The 20,882-nt window shown below is 50.9% G+C and overlaps 2 protein-coding genes across 2 annotated transcripts in view; one reads left to right on the top strand and one right to left on the bottom strand.

Moving 5' to 3' along the window:
• Positions 1-5,144: 5,144 nt before the first annotated feature.
• Positions 5,145-6,966, bottom strand: CDKN1C (cyclin dependent kinase inhibitor 1C). The gene is made up of 3 exons (XM_087745752.1): positions 6,204-6,966; positions 5,998-6,124; positions 5,145-5,865 (listed from the first exon to the last, which is right to left on the bottom strand). The coding sequence occupies exons 1-2, from the start codon at positions 6,655-6,657 to the stop codon at positions 6,003-6,005; spliced, it is 576 nt and encodes a 191-aa protein (XP_087601878.1). The 5' UTR covers positions 6,658-6,966; the 3' UTR covers positions 5,145-5,865; positions 5,998-6,002.
• SLC67A1 (solute carrier family 67 member 1) overlaps positions 6,533-20,882 on the top strand; it is a 93,562-nt gene continuing 79,212 nt past the window's right edge. Inside the window, exons 1-2 of the mRNA XM_087745751.1 lie at positions 6,533-6,642; positions 11,440-11,603. Of these exons, the coding sequence (XP_087601877.1) occupies positions 11,571-11,603 (33 nt within the window). The 5' untranslated portion in view covers positions 6,533-6,642; positions 11,440-11,570. The remainder of the gene's footprint in view (positions 6,643-11,439; positions 11,604-20,882) is intronic.

Here is a 20,882-nt window from a genome sequence, read left to right as displayed (position 1 = left end):
GGAGCTAATAATTAATTTGGAGTGCTGGTCCAAGGTACCCCATAGCCGACCCCTTCCAAGCCCTGAGCTTTGTCTGGCCGAAAACACGTGCAGAGCCTGGTGCTCGGCGACCCTGGCTGCAGCTGTGGATGCACAGTGCCTTCACAAGTCGGACCCAAGCGTCTCCTATCAGATGCCCAACAAAGGGGGACAAAATTAGTGGCTGCTTGTGAAAACTTCAAGCACCTTGCCCAGGACTGCACAAAGCCTCTGTTGCAGGAACAGGTTGGGAGGAGCCAACTGTTCGCCGAAGAATAAAAACCTGCATCCAACTGTTGGCATTGGATTAAGCACGAAAGCATCCTACAGGCCCTTGCTTTACTTTCTCAGCTTTGCTGACAGGAGTTTACCCAGCAATTTCCCCTTTGCCGCACAACCCAGGTTCACCCTGCAAGGGAAAAAAGCACTGTGTGAAGTGGGTAGCCTGTGTCCTGGGGGAAGAAATGGTGTGCATGGCTGTGAAAATGCACCATGAGCCAAGGATCTGGGCTGAAATCATCCAGACAGCTCAGGCACCTCCGAAACTTGAGCGTTTCCTTCCCAACCCTCATTCAGCATGTCATACAAGCATAGTGCGTGTGCAAGAGAGCACTGAGTATGCTAAAGCGAATCTGGTAGGGGAGAGTGACTAATCCTGGGGTGATGTAAAGCCTAGTAACTCCTCAGCAGGGCTGGGACATTTTAGATCCCACACTGACCTGAGGCACAGGGATAAAAAATAGCAGATTATCATTAGCACCCATCTGCATATGAGTTGAGGGGAGGGCCGGGATGTTACCGGATGAGTTTCATGGGTGTTTTCTGGCAGCAGAGGTGTGTTGGGGCCAGACAGCCTCTGAAGGAATGGGCAGAATATAAATGTAAATGAATATATAATGCAGAATATAAATGTCGTGGCCTGTTTCCTTCTCTCCCTCCCCTCGCACACACCAGCAGAGTTTGGTGCCCTCTGCCCAGCCTCTTCCAGCGTACCCCAGCCTCAGCTGTCCTTCTGCTCCACCTGTGCCCTGTTATCCCCATCCTAGGTGTTTTCTGGTGCTGCCCCCCCCATCCCTGCCTCCTGTTCCCTCCCCTGCATCCCTATCCACATCCTATAGATTGGGACCCCGTGACACCACGGATGCAGACGTGAGGCTGCACAACGACCGCTGGCCACTGGTTTTCCTGGAGCAGAGGCTTGGCCATGCGGATGGGGGAAAGTGGCTCCAAAATTTAGTTTGTCCTGTGTTTAAAAGAGTTTGAGCTGTTTTTCTGTCTCATAGCAGGGCCTGCTTCAGGGCTTTTACATTCTGTACAGCTCATCTAACTGCTTAACATCTTTCTTTCTCCCTTTTTCTCCCAAAATCTGTCCCAACAAAAATTTCTTGGAAATATGTGGCTAAAAATCCCCCTTGGTTTAAAAAACAAACAAACAAAAACATGAAGTTCTTTTCATTGGGAATTTCACCACCGACACCAAAAGAGATTGTGTGGTCTTTAGTACTAGGTCCTGTGTGACGGGACAGGAGATACTTGATTCTCCTCCTTTCTCTGTGAGTCAGAATAACAGATAAAATCCCATCCTTTCATCTTACGAAAAGACTTTTGGTTTGTGTTTTGGCCTGCTTTGTTCCAAAAATGCTTGTCAAGAACATTTCTAAGAGGGTACAGGCTAGTGGAGGAGAAGGCATTGGAAAACCATTGAGAGTTTATTGTGCAGCAATAGGTGACAAGGTGGCTAAAAAAAAATCCAGCTCCCTGATTAATTATTTTATACTCCCTGATTAGTTATTTCATGTGTATATGTGTGTGTTTGTATATATGCATGCACTCTTTCTCTTCGTATCTGTTTCTCTGCTTAAACATAGTCAATTCAATTTCTGTCTCCCCGCATGCCTCCTTTGCCCAGATCTCCCCATGTAGCCATCCTACCAAGAAATTGCAACTCATTGTAAGTGAATTACGCATTTAGTGAATTTATTTTATTTTTGTACCCAAACGTAGGAAGTTATTCTTTAAAAATGATGCGTTTTTTTCCCCATCCTGTTACCTACACCTCCTGCTCATTAGTGACAAATATTTGCTCAAGAAGTGGAAAGCAGCTTTTTGTTTATTTTAAGCAATAATAGAACAAGTTTTGGCCTGGAAAGAAAGTCGTAGCTAGGAAGGGGAATGATTCCCAGTGTCAACCATATGTTGCATTCATCTAACTGAAGTGGCTTAATTACTGGTAGATGTTGCCGTGCTCATAAAGATAGCGCTAACCTTTGTGCCAAGATTGTTTGCTGATAATTGCATTTCCTAAACAACAACAAAAAAAACATCTGAAAGACTTTCTCCCACGAAGCTTCCCTTCCAGTCTTCCTGCAGTGCCCTTTCCCTTTAGGTACCCACCACAGGATTCGCATTGAGAGATGCTCGTATGAAACAAATCTCTGGAAGTCCATCAACATTAACGCTCCCGTCTCGGTCTCTCTTGGGACAGGGGAAGAACTGCAGTAGCCATCCTCCAAACACATGGTTCTGCTCATCGGGAGAGGGAGCGGTGGTGATTTGGGGTAGATGATTATTCCTCTAATTGTGTAGCTGGCTTCAGCCTGGGATTAAGGTGGCTCAAATAACGACCTGACTTTTTGTAGCTGTAATGAGCGGCAAGCACGGTCCTTCAAGACCCCTGATATTTTGAATCCTTTCCAAAAATGTTCCTGTCTTCAAATCCAAAGTGGAATTTGGGATTTACCGCTAAGGGGTAAGTGGGTTGGCGGTTAACAACCGACAGCCTCCCTCCGCTTCTGCCTATGCATTCTCATGATAAACGGCACTTTAAAGCCCCTCTGACAATGAATGAGTCCTAGTTAAATATTTCAAGAACTTCTTTACATGGTTTCCTCTGATGCATGTACTGTTGAGACATCTGTCTTCCGTACTAATAAAGTAGTCTAGATTTAAAATGAACTTCATTGGATTGCTTTGAAACTATAGGCACATATGGTTCATAATTAGCTGGATATCTCTTATAGTTAAATGATTTTTTCTCTCTCTCCCTCTCTCTGTCGCCCATTCGCATCAATAATAGAAGCAAACAAAGTTCCAATTGTTCCCTGTTGCGGGACATTATGTGCCTGAATAAATGGATGTTGGCTGTGTCTACATGGATTTGCCATATGGCTACAAAGGCCGAAAGAATAGGGGCAGTGTGCTTTGTGCCGGGCGAGGAGGGCCGGCCGGGCTGGGTGGGGCAGGGCGCGGGGGCGGCGGGCGGGCGCACACCTTCCCGCACCCCGGCCCTCGAGGAGAGCAGAGCCCAGGGGGCTGCGGGACGCGGCCCTCCCCGCAGCGGGCTGGAAACCCGCTGGCTCCTCTCCGGCGATGCCCAAGAGCTGGAATTATTTACTTTAATAAAGAGCGCCCTGCCTAAACTCTCCCCGGGGTGAGAGCTTTCCTCCCGGGATGGACTGGGCACACCTCGGGGCAGGCAGCGGCTTCTCTGGCCGAGGTATTTGGGAGCTCGGAGCAGGGATCTTTCATTGCAGAAAGTCCTATTATTAGTTGGGGGCTGAGACAATGGAGGTCCCAAAGGCACCTGCTTTCATGAAAGCAAGAGAAAAGCCCATAAATCCTGGAGGATCCAGCTGCCTCACTCCGGGTATTGTTGGCTTTCATAAGGAAAGGGAAAAGCTATTTTTCTTTTCAAAGGGGGGGAAAATCGTATTGAGTCAGCGGCCACTGATGCGGGTGCGTAAAATAATCCCCTTCTGATTAAGCGATCATGGAGCTGGAGGTAATCAATGTTACTTTTACAGCCAGGAGCGTTTGGCGGCCGTGACGGGGGTGGGGGGGGCCGAGAGGAGCGCTGCGGGGGCTGGGGGAAGACGATGTGGATAAACCCAAGCCTTATTCACCCTGAGCCTTATTCTCTCCGCTCCCTCCCCCCTCCGTGATAGAGCATCTTTGCAGAGCTCACAGGGCCGGGGAGCGATGCCCTCATCCCATCCCCCCGCCAGGTCCAGCAAGAGGGTGCAGCGCTCCAGGGAGGTGACAGGGCAGGGAGTGGGATCTGAAAGGGACAAATCTGTCAAGCTGGTCCCTGCGCCTCTAGGACCCCGCTCCCCCTACCGCATCCCTGCTCCCCAGCACCCCAATCCTTGTGCCACCTGCACCTGGGACCAGACCTGGTCTGGTCCCCCCTCCCTGAGCAGCGCAGGGTTTGGGACCCTGAGCAGGCTGTGTGCAGATCCCATGGCTTTAACCTGCTGCGGGGCCAAGGGGATAGGGTGCCCCCCGCAAACAGCCTGGGGATGCGTGGTTGTGACAGCACTGCCACTGAAGCGTTAATGCTGAAATGCTGGGTATTTTGTCTGTTGGGAGGGTTTATTTTGTCTGTTTGTTGTTTTTCTTTTTTCCCCTTTTTTATGGCGAGCTGTGCTTTCCCAGCACCGCTGTGCCTTTGCCCTGTAAATCATTGGTGGGCTTGGGCGAGGGCTACCAGGAAATGTTTCCCTGCAGTAGCCACGCTTCGAGCTCTGGGTTGGGGTCTGAGGGCCCATGGCTCGGGGGGTGAGGGGAGCTTTGCACAGCCCCCCAAGGCAAGGGGGGTTTCCCCAGTGCTGAGCCCACTGAGGGCACTGCAGGGCTGTGGTCTGCACACACCAGTCACCCCCAGGCTGTCCCCGAGTGAGGGAGGCAGCAGCCCCAGCCCCGATGCAGTCCGGTCCTCGAGGGGGGTCAGATACAGCTTAAGTAAGAAAAGAGGGAAACGGTTAAAAATAAACACTCATAAAACGTGCTGAAAGGCCGACTTCAGGGTAGGATGAAGGGTGTGCGTCCCTCTCACACTTGGTTAACTCCAGCAGTACTCAGAAACACTTGTTTTTAAGGGAAAACTCCTTTCCCCGCCGAACTGCACGCAAGCTTTGCGCCGCGCGGAAGTGGACGCGCCGTCCCGCGGCGGCGGGGTCCGGCTCCGGCCCCGGCCCCGGCTGCTGCCCCGCCGCCGGGGAGGAGCCCCCGAAAGCCGCAGAGCCGGGCTTGGCTCCACCGCCCCGGCCTCCGGGGCTGCCCCAGCCCCCGTCGGCCTCCCACCCGCCCCCCCGAGGGCGCCTGCACAGCACACACCAAGCAGCCTCGCAGGGGTTTCCTGGATTTTTTTTTTTTATTATTTATTATTATTGAAATTGTGGCGTTATTTGCAATGGCAGTGGTACAGACCGGCTCAGGAACCATTGAAACAGATTTGTCTTCAAGTAAAGTCTAAAAAATATTTTGATTCATAGCTACATCTTGTGAATGCAAAAAAAAAAAAAATCCCACTATAAAAATAAATTTACATTTTGTAAATAACAAAAGCAAATATAGTGCCCTTTGGCTTAACCAAAAGAAAAAAAAAAAGACTATTGGATGTCAAAGTTATCCACATTTCTGACATAAATAGAAAATATAAGTTAGTATAACTCTTAAAAAAAGTTTTGTACAAATATACACTTGCTTTTTTCCTTTTTCTTTCTTCTTCCTTTTTTTTTTTTTTTTTTTTTTTTTTTGCACTGAGAGATCAGCAGAGATTAAACATTTCATATAAATGACTTTTAAAGCTTTACACTTCTGGCCAGTGTACTCACATTAGGCATAATACATTTCTATATAAAACGTAATACATTGCACAGTTGTACGTTAACACTGCTCCGTGCGCGGCCGCGGCCGGCGGGCAGGCGCTCCGGCTCCGGCTCCGGGTCCCGGTGGGCGCGGGGGGGTCCCGGCTCGCCGCGCCGCCCGCCCCGGCCCCCCGCGCCTCCGAGGCGCCTTGCCTCCGGGGGCGGCGCGCCTCTCCCGTGGGTGCCGTAGTGCAAAAGTCTAGGGGGGAACAAAAAGGAGGAGAAAAAAAAAATCATCAGAAGAAAAGAAAAAAGGTGGTGGTGGTGGGGAATAAAAGAGCGACACAGAACGCGCCCGGACACCCCCGCCCGCCCCCGGGGCTGGCCTCACCTGGCTCACCGGAGCCGCTTGCGGGGGGTCTGCTCAGCCGGCACGGCGGCGGGGGGCGGCGGGCAGCCGGCGGGGCGCTCCCCCGCCGCCTTGGGCTCCGCCGGCCTTTTTCTCCTCGCGAAGAAATCTGGATGGGGGGCGGAGAGGGGGGGGTCCGTCAGCCGCTGCGGCGGGACGCCCGCCGCCCCCCACGCCCCCCCACGCACCTGTGATGCGGGCCGTCGTGCCCCTCCGGCGGAGCCGCATGCCGCGGCGGCGGGGCGCGGCGCGGTTCTCCCGGCTCAGCCGCCCCGCGGGCCCCTTGCCGGCGGCGGGGGGCGGCGGCGGCGGGGAGGGGGGCGCCCGGCGGAGGGGGACGCGGCGCCGCCCCACCTGCAGCGTCTCCCGGTAGAAAGCGGGGACGGCGCCGCCCTCCACCTCCTCCCAGCGCAGGCGGCCGGGCCCCGGCAGCGGCGTGTCGGTGTGGAAGTTGTAGTCCCAGCGGCGCTGGTCGTCCTCCCCCATCTCCCGCAGGCGGTTCCGCAGCTCCCGGCCCAGCTCCTCGTGGTCCACCGGCCCGAAGAGGCTCCTGCAGACGGGGCTGCGGCCGTGCCCGGCCAGGGCTCGCCGGGCGGAGAGGCGCTCCAGGGCGGCGGCGCCGGAGAGGTGCACGTTGGACATCGCCGCCGGGGAGGACGCGGGGCGGGTGGGGAGGACGCGGGGCGGGTGGGGTGGGCTGGGGCGCGGTGGGCTGGGAAGGGGTGGGTGCCCCCCCGCCGCTCCTCGCCTGCCGTCCTCTCCGCGATCCGGCCGGCCCTGCCTCCCGCTTCTGAGCCCCTGCCCCCGGCCGCCTGGCTTTTAAACCCCGCTCCCCGCGAGTGCGAGCAAAACAACCATTAGCATAAGAGTATTTCCCTGCCATCCGCCCGCCGCGATTGGCGGGGACCCCCCCGCCGCCCCCCGGCCCCCGGCGGCAGCCCTCCTGCCCGCGCCCTCCATTGGCTGCGCCGGGCAGCGCCGCGCCGCCGCCGGCCGCATTGGCCCGGCCCGGCCCCGCCGCGGACGGGGGGGGGCGGCCCCGGCGCTGGCCCGGCCCCGGGGGGCGGCCGCGGCGCTCCCCGCCCGCCGCCGGCCCCGCTGCCTTTGTCTGCCGGCGGCCGCGGCTCCGCCGCTGCTTCCTCCCCGGCAGCTCTCGGGGCTGGGTTTTTCCCCCTCCGTGTTGCCTTTTGAGCATGCAGGGGTGCGTGGGGGGCTATTAGTATTAGTATTATTTTTATTATTAGTGTTACTTTTCCCGAGGGGTGTCGCCGGGAGGTTTTTCAGCATCCGTGGGGCGCGGGGGTTTGGGGCGGGGGAGGTGATGCGTGTGGAGGAAACCGGGATCGTTCCTGGCTCGGGGTTTTTTATGACGCTGCTGCAAAACAAAGCGAGATGCTTGCAGATTTCAAAACAAGCTGAAGGCTATTTTTAAAAATAGGGCTTCTCAGCTGCATGGAAGTAATAAGTTGCAGCCTTACTGAATAGAAATACATGAAAACCACAGCATTTTCCTCTCCTAACTTTAAAACCCACATAATACGCGTTTGTTCACTGCAGATGAACTAATCTCGCTATTGTGTTGCCAGGGATCAGCTGGCTTGTGCTTTACATTTTCTGCAGGTCACTGCAATCATTGCCTTTTGTTGTTTTGGGATGGGGGAGTAGGAAAAGAAAGGGGGGGGGGGGCATAACTGACACGGTGTTAAAATTGGGCCCAGAACATCATCGTAATTTTGATGCGCGCCTCGGAGGCTTGTTACCACAGTGAGCTTTTCATCTGCAAACAACAAGGGAAAAGATGGACCTTTATCGCTCTTTGCACATTTGGGGACACCCTGCGCATTTGGGGACACCCTGGCTCTCCCTGTACCTACGGCTCTTGCCTCTGGGAAACTTGAACCCTCGAGCAAAGACAAGTTGCCTGGTTTTATTCCCTAGAGAGAATAAAATTAATTTTAAATCCTAGGGTGGTGCTGGGTGTGCAGAGACTACCTAGGTGCCGCCTTAACTGCAGGGCCGGAGAGGTCACAGCTTTAGGTGCCTTAGGGCAATGGTGACCACAGGCAGGTGTCAGCTTCAAGAGGGGCAATAGTCTTTGCACCCACGGAAAGCCCTTCCTTTTCCCCAGCGGGGCCAAAGTCAGTCATCTTCCTCCATGCTGTTTCCACAGTCAGCCCACGTCTGTGACGGCGCAGCCCTCCAGCACCGCTGAGGGCACTCGCTCCGGCCCTTGCCATGCTGGTGAGGAGCCTGGGCAGCCAGCACAGCTCCCGCAGGCTGCCAGGTACTGCACCTTCAGTGGTGCTCCCAAAGACCGGCCACGCCAGGAGAGACCAGCAGCGCCCGTGGTTTCGGACCCGTGGACCTGGGCTTGGCCATGGCTGGTGCAGAGGTGCAGAGAGGAGGTTACAGCCTGGCTTACAGCATGGGAAGGGTCTTTCCATGCCCTGGCTGATGAGCAGCAAGATACCGCAGCAGTTTTGATCTCCTGAAATCATTTTCTGATGTCCGTGGGGGCAGGTGGGCTGCTCAGCAGGAAAGGTCTGTAGCTTTGCAGTCGAGAGAAGACCTCACAGCAAATGTCTTCAGGGTGCAGATCCCTGCTTGGTTCCCCGGCAGGCATAGAGTCACACCTGGCAGAAGACTTTGCCGGCTGACGGTACAGACACACCGCTCTCATTTCACGAACAGTGGTAGCACAGGTATTTTAGGATATATGAAGGCTTTGTTTAAAAAAAATACCAGTTTAGATGTGGTGTTCTCAACAGGTATTCTTGGTTTCCCGTGTGAGCTGGACCACAACCTACCAATGTGGCTATTTTAGGTAAATACCACCACACTGTCCTTTCCTTCCCAAAATAGCCCTTGAGGGTGGCCATGCGGAGGTCTCCTGGCCCAAAGGATGTAATTTGGTGAGCAGGTCACGGGAAGACTCTCCTGGTTCCTCACCACTAAAAGCACATCATCTTAAAAAGCTGGAGGTGAGCATCAGTTAGCAAGGTTTCGGCCAGGGAGAGAAGGGGTGGATCCTGGGCCAAGCTGGGACGATGGGGGAACATGTTGAACATGGCACAGTGTTCAGCTGGGACTTCTTTCAGCAGCCATCAGACACACCTCTCAGGATGTAGGATGGGGTGGTTTTAGAAATAAATGAGCTATGTGGAGAAATTGCCTCAAGTTCCCCGAGAAACCTGCTGAAAAAGTGCCCTCTATTCAAGACGTGAGCCAAATGGCAATGGCCGGGTCCCCGCAGACAGGGGCTCTTTGTGAAGAGTCCTCGCGAACCTGCTGCCGTCCTCCCCCAGCGCCAGGAGAGGCCAGCGGCCGCCTTTCCTGTTTTCTGCCTCCTCGGTTTTATACATTCCTGCGACGCAAGCCGAGCGAGCAAACCTCCCTGCTATTTGCAAGATGTGGGCGTGCCCTCTACAAAATCCACATCGTGGTCCTTCCAAACCGTTTGCAGAGGTTAGCCAATATTTACGCAGCGCTTGAGGGATGCTAGGAACCATGGTTTGAACGGGAAAGTATTTTTAGGGGTTGCTCGTGTTTGAGGCTGCTTCACCTTCCAGCTCACTTGGGAGGTAAAGCAGCTCAAGTTTGAGGTTACCAGCTCTTTTTTTTTAGCTCGTCTTGGGCCAATGCTGCCCATCTCTTTGACCTGTTTTTTTTATCCCATTATACACTTATGTGTTAAGCTGGTGGTGATAATGCTGGGGACTTTCTGCTCACAGTTGCCAGTTGTAGCAGTGTCCGTGCTTCTCTTCTGTGTGGAGATAGAGAGCATCCAGCCCATTTGAGGGGGAAATACTGCCTGCATGGAGAGATGTTTTTAATTTAGTGAATCCGTGAACTCTAAGGCCAGAGGGGTATGTTATGATCCTCTAAACCAGCAGTTTGCCTAACACGAGCCACAAAATCTTACCCATAAGCTCCTACCACCAAGCCCATTGGCTTCTTTAGAAATTCCTGCTCCAGAACACGGAGCGGAGTAATTACCGCTATGGTTAGAACAATGCCCCATAAGAATGAAACATTTTTGCTTAAAATATCAAAGTTATATCTGCTTATGTCAGAAAAAACAATGACTTTAGCGTGTATTCCTGCTGGCTGCTCTGCTTCAAAAGGGTGAGGAGAGGGAAAGCAATCTCCTTTATGGCTTGTGCATCATTGCAAAGGGACTGTGATTGCAGGAGGTTTATTGCATTTGACTGTTCCTGTTTGGAAAGAGTCCAGGCTGACCGTCAGAGCCAGGGCTGAGTCTGATAGCTTGGAAGATTGGGGAAGAAAGGTCCTTGCACTGTAAACCAAGCAAAGAGTAACCAAGGAAATTTGATAAGGAGTTATGAAGGTAATAAAAGAGAGAGCCTCAGCGCTGTGGTTCTGATGGGGCTGGTTGCTGTGGAGCTCCGGGGTAACTTCTGCAGCACAGAGGGCCTGGTGAGACATTTGTGTGTGGAGGTGAATGGGTCCCGATGACATGATGCCACAGGGGAGTGCTCCTCCGTCTTCTGGAGAGTCTCGGGGTGAACACCTCCTGCAGGAATTGTCCTCAGCGTGCTGCCAGACAAGCAAACCCGTTGTTGGGCCCCTGAGGGTTGAAGGTTTGTGCTTTGCTCCCTTCTCATTTCCTTTAATACACCATTATCGAATACGCTCAACAATGTTTAACTCGGGATTCTTCAAATGCTGTGCGATCCCTATGGAATTGCTTTATTTCAGAACATGTTATATTCCATAATTGCTTTAGCAGAGACACAGACCAATAAACATCGGTACTTTATCTCCCATGCACTTCTCTTTTACTGTGCTTGTGATCACAAGCAATTTGCAGTTTTGCATTTGTACCAGTGGCAATTTTGCATGGTACTTTGGAATCCTGCTTAAATAAACCAATTGCAATTAAAGTTCAAGCTAGCGCAGACAGCCCAAACTTCTCATCGAGGCTTTTTCACCAGCAAAGTAACTCTTTGAATTATTAAAGCCCGTGTACATTCAGAATTTTCCATTTCTTGACACAGTCATAAAAAGTCAAATTATTAGATTCGATAGCTAGGCAAAACTACACTAGTTCAGGGGTTAAAATGGGAAAAGATAATCTGAACAGAACACTGAAAAAATTCTGGTAGTCTTAATTCAATTTGAATTGCTTTTTTTTTGCATTGTCAAAAATCTGCAAAAGCTAACATCTCAGAAAAATGCTTTATTTCATTTAATTTCCTTTAATTTTTTTTTAATTATTCTTTCTGTTCTTGCTTGTTGAAAGAAGAGCTAGCCTTGCTGTCCAGCTGCTGTGCATCATTAGGGTAGCACAAAGGTAGCAGTGAATTTAGCTTAATCTATTGATGGACCTGCCAGTGCACCGGGGGCCATCACATTCTCTCTTCACAATCTTCTTTTTCTCTTTCCATCATGTTGTTTTACTAGATGAAGTCCACTCGCCATCTGGCCTGTCGTGACTGATTGGAAGCCTGGCTGGTTTGCAGGATGCTCTCCGTGAACCGCGGTGTGGCAAGGCTTACCGACACCGTGCTGTTAACTTGGAAAGCAGGCTGGGAATGGCGGGTACCAAACAGCATTTTGGGCTCGCAGTACGTACCCATGGAGGGTGGCTCTTTTTTGCTGACTGTCTGTGTAGTCATATTCAAGCAGCAGTTAAATATGCCATTTATTTATACTCCCTGCTTTTCTGTTGGTATCATTTTTGCGAAAGGCATTCTCTACGCTCATAGGTACTGTTCATTGCCACTCTTTGTATCAAACGAGAGGTTTGCATTTTGCTTGTCTTGACATTCCCTTTGCCTTTCATCTTGATCCATGGTAATATTATTTTTGGAGTAGCTTTTCATAGGTTATTTCTGCTTTCTGTAAGGGGGGGTGTGGTGAAGGGGCCATTACACAGGTTTTATTTTGGCTTTCATGTTTCTTAAGTAAACAGGGGCTTTTTAATGCTGATCGTCCTGCACAAGTCCTGAAGGAGATTGTTTATGTTGCAGAGAGGAGGCGCCTGGTCCAAAAACAAGCCCAAGAGCAGTGTTAAGTGCATCAGGAGTATCTTCAGATGGATCCCAGTGCACGCCTAGAGGAAACAAAATCTAAGAGTAGGAAAAAAAACCCAAACACTAGAAGATGCTTGAAATTTGACTATGAAAGCGACAGACTTGCAAAAAGTGGAGGGTGTCTAAAGAATCCTGACGATCAAGACCTTAAAAACAGTTTCAAGGGAGAGTAAACGAATCCAAGTCCGAATTGCCCCAGTCATGTCCTCTTCCCGGCCCCCGGCCGCCTACTCCTGCCCGCTGAAGCCCTGGGCGTGCGGCCCCGCCGCGGGCCGCCGAGCTGACTGAGCACCGGCCCGGACGGTAAATGTCTGTGCTCCGGCCTTGCTCTCCCTGCCCGCTGCTGCCCGTTTCTGCCCCTCGTCCCTCCGCCGCCCGGCGGGGCGGCCCGGCTCTGCCGGGCGGGCGGGCAGGGGAGCTGGGGGCCAGCCGCAGCCCCGGCGCCTCCGCACCCGCCGCCAGCCTCTGCCTGCCCGGCCCGGCTGCAAAATGAGGGAGAAGCACGGCCTGGCCCCGGCCCCCTGCCCGGCCGCTCCCCCCGGGCCGGGGGGCGGCTTCGAGGCCGAGCGGCGGCGGCGGAGCTGCCCGCGGGCCGTCCCCTATGTGTGGGGCAATGGTGCCCTCTAATGTCGGCTGGGCCCGGCAGCGGCGGGCCCTCGCCCCGCTGCCCCCGCTCGCCCCCGGGGAGCGCGGCGCCGCCTCGCCGCCGCCCCGCGGCAGGGCTGGGTTTCCAGCACGATCCCCCCCCACCCCCCGTGCATTTGCAGCCGGTTGTCTTCCCGCAGACTCCGGGCTTGTTGGCGTAGGCTCCCGTGATCCCGCTCCCGGCGACGGCTGCGTTTGAGCCCGGGACTTCAGGTGCCGCTGGATGCATCATCGCAGGGGCTCTCGGCAGGGCTGTAAATAGTAAGACGCTGCCCACTTTCTCCCAGCTCGCTCCCAGAGCTCTAGGTAAGGTTTCCCGGGGAGACTGCTCTCCACACCACCGGCCTGCAGACAGCCCTTTGCAGCTCAAGTGAGAGCCGCTTATTGAAGCGTGTGGCTTTTCAATCTACGTGGCATGCACAGTACTTCTAGAGTAATAAAGTATATTGTAGCTATATTCACCATCCTCTAGATTTTTCAAGCTGTTATGGGTCCGTATGATTCCTTGACAAGATTTATGAACAGAAGAATACATTAACTTTATTCTGTGAAAATTAGGATTAAGGAATACCTTGGCAGAATCTACCTTGGTGAAATCATGGAGTGGTTTGGGCTGGAAGGGACCTGAAAGATCACCTAGTTCCAACCCCCCTGCCATGGCCAGGGACACCTTCCACTAGACCAGGTTGCTCAAAGCCCCATCCAACCTGGCCTTCAACACTTCCAGGGAGGGGGCATCCACAGCTCCTCTGGGCAACCTGTTTCAGTGCCTCGCCACCCTCACAGTAAAGAATTTCTTCCTAATATCTAATCCAAATCTACCCTCTTTCAGTTTAAAACCGTTACTCCTCATCCTATCACTAGAATCCCTGAAAAAGAGTTCCTCCCCATCTTTCCTGTAGGCCCCCTTTAAGTACTGGAAGGCTGCTATAAGGTCTCCCTGGAGCCTTCTCTTCTCCAGGCTGAACAACCCCAACTCTCTCAGCCTGTCCTCATAGGAGAGGTGCTCCAGCCCCCAATCATCTTTGTGGCCCTCCTCTGGACCCACTCCCACAGGTCCACGTCTTTCTTATGCTGGAGGCCGCAGAGCTGAACTCAGTACTCGACGTGGGGGTCTCACCAGAGCGGAGTAGAAGGGGAGAATCACCTCCCTTGACCTGCTGGCCATGCTGCTTTTGATTCAGCCCAGGATATGGTTGGCTTTCTGGGCTGCGAGAACACATTGCTGGCTCATATTCCATTTTTCATCCACCAGTACCCCCAAGTCCTTCTCCACAGGGCTGCTCTCAATCCACTCATCGCCCAGCCTGTGTCCATGCTTGGGATTGCCCTGACCCAGGTGCAAGACCTCATACTTGGCCTTGTTGAACTTCATGAGATTTGCATGGGCCCACCTCTCCAGCCTGTCAAGGTCCTTCTGGACGGCATCCCTTCCCTCTGGAGCATCAATGACACCACTCAGCTTGGTGTCATCTGCAAACTCGCTGTGAGTGCACTCAGTCGCACCGTCCATGTCCCTGACAAAGATGTTAAATAATACTGGTCCCGGTACGGACCCCCTGAGGGACACCACTCGTCACTTGTCTCCACCTGGACATTGAGACATTGACCGCAACTCTTTGAGTGCGACCATCCAGCATATTCCTTATCCACCTAGTGGTCCACTCATCGAATCCATTTTAGAGACAAAGGTGATGTGCAGGACAGTATCAAATGCTTTGGACAAGTCCAGGTAGATGACGTCAGTTGCTCTTCCCTTATCCATCAGTGCTGTAACCCCATCATAGAAGACTACCAGATTTGTCAGGCACAATTTGCCCCTAGTGAAGCCATGTTGGCTGTCACCAATCACCTCTCTGTTTTCCATGTGCCTTAGCATAGTTTTCCAGGATCTGCTCCATGATCTTGCCGGGCACAGAGGTGAGACTGGCCAGCCTGTAGTTCCCTGGGTCTTTCTTTTTGCCCTTTTTAAAAATGGGGGTTATCTTTGCCCTTTTCCAGTCACTGGGAACTTCACCAGTCTGCCACAACTTTTCGAATATGATGGATAGTGGCTTAGCTCAATGGTACCTCAAACCCTGGAAGTCCAAGAGAAGGAGATGCAGTTGTAGACAACGTGGACCTTGAGACACATACCTGGTGTCGTGCAGGGCTGGCATGCCTTGGGTTGCCCCAGGAGCTTTGTCTCCTCTACATCCTTCTGTGGCTGGTTCCCTCCCTAGGAGCGGGTGGCAAAGTAATATGGTGCTGTGGGATCTGGCTGTTACTTCTCTCCCTCCCCAAGCTGGATTCCCTCCTCTTATTGGCCTCACCCTCGGGGTTTGCTCCCTCCTTTCCCTGCGATGGGGTGTCAAGATACCATGCGATGACGCAGCACGATGAGATAATTTCTCCCCCCTCCCCACCCCCTGGCTCCTTGTTTGTATTCTTTAATTAATTTATCTTCTTGCCTACAGCTCTGAATTTGCTTTTAGCGTAGTAACGTTCTGAGGCCATAGCACTAAAATTTTATTTGCTCTTAATCTTGAAGAGTAATCATTTTATAATCTCTCTGCTAGATTCATAGCATTAATTGTGCTGCACACTTTGAATGTGGACCAAACATAACTCAGCCAGTGGTGAACCTGCGAAGGGAGTGGTTTGATGAGCTCCCTTGGGGGAGTCCATCACATTTGTTTTACAGCCAGTTTAACTATAATAAGGCTGCCCTGCCCGCAATACGGTATGTATTCCTACAGAGCAGGCAGTTAATTGTACCTGGATCCAGCAGCACACTATAAACACGTTTATGCCATGCAGAACAATTAGTTCTGTGACTCATTGCTGGGAGCTCAGCCTATGTTATATATGGGGCAGCATTTAAGCATTTGTATGTGCCACCCACAACAACAATCAGAACAAATCCTGCTAGGGTTCAGCATCCCGCAGATCCAAAGAGAAACCAAATGCCATATCCCCTAACAGAGCAGAGAGGGTGGAAGACCATGGCTAACACTGACTTAAAGGTTTTTTAATGGTTTGCATTATATCCACCAACATAGCAATTTCTTAAGGAGCCAGTTCTCGAGTTCTAGACAAAAGCTGAAAGGACCTGCTGCCTTGGGCCACGGTCAGAAACGTTGCTAAATACTCTGATTCCACGATTGTAATGTCCTTTGGTAGATGGTGGAGGCCAGGAGAAAGCTATGTTTTTTCCTGCACTGTGACAAGGTTGAAAAATCATCAGGTCATTCTGTAGCCTTAAAAGTTCCTCTTACCAGCTGCTCTGCCACTTCTTGCAGGAGCTATTGCTAAAAGAAGTTTGTAGGGCAGTGATCTCCGGGTGCCCAACCCTGAGTTTCAAGTAGAGTGAGTTTTGAACTGAGTGAGGACAGGAGGATCAGGCATGAAGATGCACTTGTACCTGCTTCTCGATTAAACTTTAATTTCATAAAGGTGCAATTAAAGACACACCTGGATGCCGTACAGGATAGCAGGTATCTCACTGTCCCCCAACGAGCATGCAGTCACACAATAAGGCATTTCAAAATGACATGGTACAAATTCTTCTAGTGTGAACCATGAGCCACATTCTCAAACATAGTCATGACCAAACGAGTCTGAAACAAATGTTTTCCTAACACAGTAAAAGCAGAAAAGGAGCTGGATGAAAGACCTGAAGATTAAATCCTGGCAGCATGGAAATCAGAGGCAAAATTCCCAGTGAATTGGGGTCAGGGTTTCAGCTTAGAACCAAGTAATCCAGATCTTGCAGCTCTTCTCAAAGTAAAAATGAGTCAGTTGGTCATCGTTAGCATTCAAAGGGAAAATATAAACCAGGTGAAATCATTTAAGCTGACAGTGGCCAAGTGGTAGTGAGTTTGCTCTGGAAGGAAAAAATATATCTGGAGGTGCTATGTTTATGGAGTCTCATTGCTTTCTAGATCAAATACACTTGCTTTGCAGATGGGAGAATGGCTTTTTTTTAAACTGCCAGCCTGCAGACTTAATCTAGAGCCTTTCCCTTTCATGCACCACAACCATTAAGCAAGATTTTCCGCGGACCTGCCCCTGCAGTCCCGTGGCTTCCGAGGGCGCCTCCGGCAGGAATCGAGGCAGTTGTCGCTTCACCTGTGCAGAGCTGGCTGAATTTGGCAAATGATTTAATTGCTGAGGCTCAGGAGGAATATAACCCACCGCTGCCCTGGCTCTGCTGGGCAATAAATAAAAGGCATAAATCCTCATTTTTTCATCTTGAAGGTAACGAGGAGAGAGCCTGGGCAGAGCTGCTGAATAGATGGGTGTTGGTTTTAATAGGTGTCTCCAGGACTCAGCCAATGTAGGAAGCCAGGGGGAATTTCTTCCTAGCACTGTCCCTGGGGCAGTTTGACAGAGATAATCCCATTGCTGTCTGGTTGGGCATTAGGAAAATGAGCTGGGATAGACCCCTTTTTCTAGCAGCACTTTTTCTCTTTCTTTGTTTCAAATATCTTAATTATTTGCAAAATCCTTGAATCTAATCGCTGCTTTGGCAGGACTGGTTCTCAGCCAGTTTGGATTGAAAATTTGCAAGACTTGCTTGATTTCTGGAGAAGCCAGATGATGGATCCTGGTTTTAGTGCATGGAGACTTTGATGTAGGGAGTTGTGTGTTCCAGAAATGGAACACGTGAAGCAGGGAGCAGAGCTCCAAGTGAGCTCTTCTTGGGTTATTTCCACCCTCTCCAGAGTGTGAAAAGATTAATGAATGCCAAATGGTACTTACAGTGGCAAGTCCAGCCCAAGACTATGCAGGCATTACTGTTTTATGCCAGACTTGCATTTGGCCTTAGGAATGGCCTAGAATTAGGCAGCCATATCAAAGCAAAAAGCCTCAAAAACAAATATTGCAACAGAAAATGTTTAGCGCATTCTGGTCAGAGCCATCATCCAGCCCTCCCATGAGCAGCAGCCAGCTCCAGTTGGGGCTGGCAAACTCTTGTCCTTTGGCAAGTTTAGAAGCACTAATTCCCTCTCCGTGCTCTTTCCAGGGCATAAATGCTTTTGCTACTCCTTGCAGAAGGGTCTGGGTCTCTCCTTCTCTAGTGGCAAGTCCACAACAAGTGCTAATACCTTTGCTCAATGACAAAAAGTCAGGGAGGTTGTGAGCCTGCGATCATCTTGGGGACAAGCATTAAAAATGATTTTAAAATATTATTTAAAACTAAATAGCTCTTAGGGATTTTGTCTTAGGAAAACCTCTGTATGCCACTCATGTCCCACTTTAAATTGCTTCTGATGCCAGAGCTGGATCCTAACAGTGTGCAAAGTTTGCTCTGATTCTTTACAGAGAAAAATTTCGTTCATAGCTCCTGGTGTTGTTTCAAAATAATTCTGAAGAATTATTGTAAGCAATGTGCTTTTGAGAGAGCACTTTAAAGACACAGTTGAGCAGGTTTGGGGATTTTTTTTTTGTGTCAGATGTACCTGCAACATGTTAGGAATGCGTCATCATCCTTTGCTCTGAAGAAATGCCATGCCTATAGAGATTAAACTGGCAAGAAGAGAAGCGAATGGTACCATGCAGGTGCTGGCCTCTTAACAGCGAAGTTTCAGATGTATTTGAAGTGGGACTTATTCATATGATAACAGTAGATTGACTGTAGGCATGTGTCTTCTAAACTTTTCCTCCTCTTATCTATCTGTCCATGCTAGAGTTATATTCAGTGTTCAACACTGGTTTAACTGAATAACCTTGAAAATTTTCCCCAAACCACTGTGCAGATTCCTGATATCCCACTTGAGAGCCATTAGTGGGTCCCCCCTACAACCTCAGCGCTAAGGAGCCCATGAGGGAATTCTGCCTCCAGCAAAGGAGGTTTGATTTCTTTTTGTCTCAGGTGAATTCAAGCAAAGGGCAGATGGGAAGGTCAGGAGGAAGCAGTGAAGGGTCTCCAAAGCCTTCTGGTGGTTTGAACAAAAAAACAGCAGTCTTGGGACTGCCATCCCTCTTGTATTCCTAACTAAAATCAAGATTGTAATCGTTCTCCCCAAGTAGGCCTGGCTGCAGCCTTTATTGCTGATGCAGGGGACGCAGACCTGGCTGGCAGAGCAAATATTGCCAAGAGCTAGCGTCTTCTAGAGCTTTAAAAACTGCATTTTTCCCAGGTGCGTTGGATGACAGGCAGGAGTATGTGCTCTGCTCAGACTTACAACTGTGCAAACTCGGGGGTTTGCTCTGACCATACAAATCCCATTCAAGATTTCAGCTGAAATCAAGTGGTGTTTGTGAGAGGGAAAAAATAAAGACCTTGGGTGAGGCTTTGAAAGGCATTTAGAGTCCAGATATATCAAGAGGTGTCCAGCCACCTTTGGGATTTCACCACCTCTGAGCTGCTGATAAACCCAGCCCTGTGTGACTATGGATATCTTTGTCCCACCTCTTCCATCCAAGGGCAGCAAATATCTGCAACGTAGGGTTGTCTCCCACTCATGTAGCGGATGGAGGCAGCTGGGCACGGGAGCAGCTGTCCCCTTCCCTCCACGTCCCACATTGGCTCCACGCAGGTCCTGAGTCCATGTGGAGAAACCAGCCAGCCAAATGGAGCAAGGCTGGGAGGGTACACGTGTCTCCCCTGGCCCTGAGCAGGTAAGGATTTGTCTGAGGATGACACAGACCCTCCTCTGTGCGGGGAAGCCGTGGCTGGGATCTGCAAGGTTTTACAGACACGTGCTTTTCCCTTCTCTAATTGCTTTATGCAGAAACATGTATTAACAGAAACAATGAATACACATCCATATTTTGTTTGTTCTGTGTATAGCTTCATCAGAAGGCTAACCGACAGAGAGATTCTTGTTACATTGTGTTGCTGGTGGTCTCCTGAATGCTAAAGAGTTACAAATCAGGCAATTGTTTGATTCTGACACAGGAAAATGTTTTGGTAAATGCAGGAGGCTCAAGACTAGCTGAAAATGTCTGGGGCTCCCATTGTGTGCTGAATGTAATGTGTGCAGAGGAAATCTGCAGCATTCCTACGGCAAACCACAACAAGAAGCTCCATACAGCCCCAATCAGTTACAATTCTCATATAAATTATAATGGCTTAAATGTTATTTAAATGATAAACAGCTTTTGCATTCCGGACATTGCTGCGATTCCAGAAGGTGGCTGTATAATACCAGCTGAATGAAATATTGCATATTGCAGGCTAAGTATGAGGCTTTATTTGTGTGCGTGTGTGTATCCGTTTTTGTCACATCTAGCATATTCTTTGGCTATGAACCTCGGACTTCCAACGCACTGTGTGTATCTTGGAGCCCAGGGCTTCATCCGTTATCCAGCAGCGAGTTGTCTGAAGGTCGGTCACGCCAACATGCCAGTAAGCTGAAGACGCAACCACAGAGATGGCAGAAGTATCCATCGCTTCTGGGCCTTCACCATCCCTCATTAGCGTGTACAGTTTCACCTGGACTCTGCTCAGCAGCAGATGGTATAACCACTCCTTTAATCACAGTTTCCTACATAGATGGCAATGTCATGCTTAAAACAAGTGTGGCTTGAGCATTGGGAAGAAGAATGGCAAGTCTGGGGGAGATCATCCCTTGCCCAGGAGAGAGCTCACCCAACTGGGCTTTCACTATGGGAAGAGTCATTTTTTTCTTGCCGATTCATTAATGTCCTAGCATAGCAGACCACTAGAGGCTGGTGGCATTTGCTGGCTTTTGATGCCTTTACTTGAAGAAGGTGGTCAGCGGCTGCTCTCTGGGCAGCCCCAGCAGCTCTTCTCCACCACATGGCAGCAGCTCATTGAAACTGGAGGGGTTTCTGTTTGCCCAGGAGAGATTTTGGGGCAGAGGTGGGCCACAGCCATGGCAGCACCTGGGAGATGACTCCAGAGGTGGTGCTCTGGCTGAGCTGAAATACATCCTAAGCAAGGTGCCACTCGGTGTGAGCAGACACAAGAGGCTGCTGCTCCGGCGAGGTCCTGCTGGAGCCGATGAGACTGGATGGGTACAAAGAGCTGAGCTTTTTCTTCCTATTTGGTCATGTTATTCTTGGTGTAACTCTCCTGAATTCAGGCCACGGTATTTTTCCAAAATGCTTTTACAATTGACACAGTCTCTGCCACATCTGCATATTTTGTCGTCAAATTCCAGCATTCAGAAATGTTCTCTTTTGGTTTAATTTTTCCAGAATATTAGAGAGGAG

This window comes from Nipponia nippon, unplaced genomic scaffold (assembly GCF_047370975.1).
Source record: "Nipponia nippon isolate SJK-2023a ecotype South Korea unplaced genomic scaffold, ASM4737097v1 scaffold_10, whole genome shotgun sequence".
NCBI lineage: Eukaryota > Metazoa > Chordata > Aves > Pelecaniformes > Threskiornithidae > Nipponia > Nipponia nippon.
The sequence above is the reverse complement of the archived record's forward strand: the minus strand, read 5'-3'. Positions and strand labels throughout refer to the sequence as shown.

Coding starts and splice junctions, on each gene's coding strand:
- CDKN1C (XM_087745752.1), bottom strand. CDS start 6,657: ATGTCCAACGTGCACCTCTCCGGCGCCGCCGCCCTGGAGCGCCTCTCC. Junction 6,125..6,203: donor CACGACGGCCCGCATCACAG/GTGCGTGGGGGG, acceptor CCCCCCATCCAG/ATTTCTTCGCGAGGAGAAAA.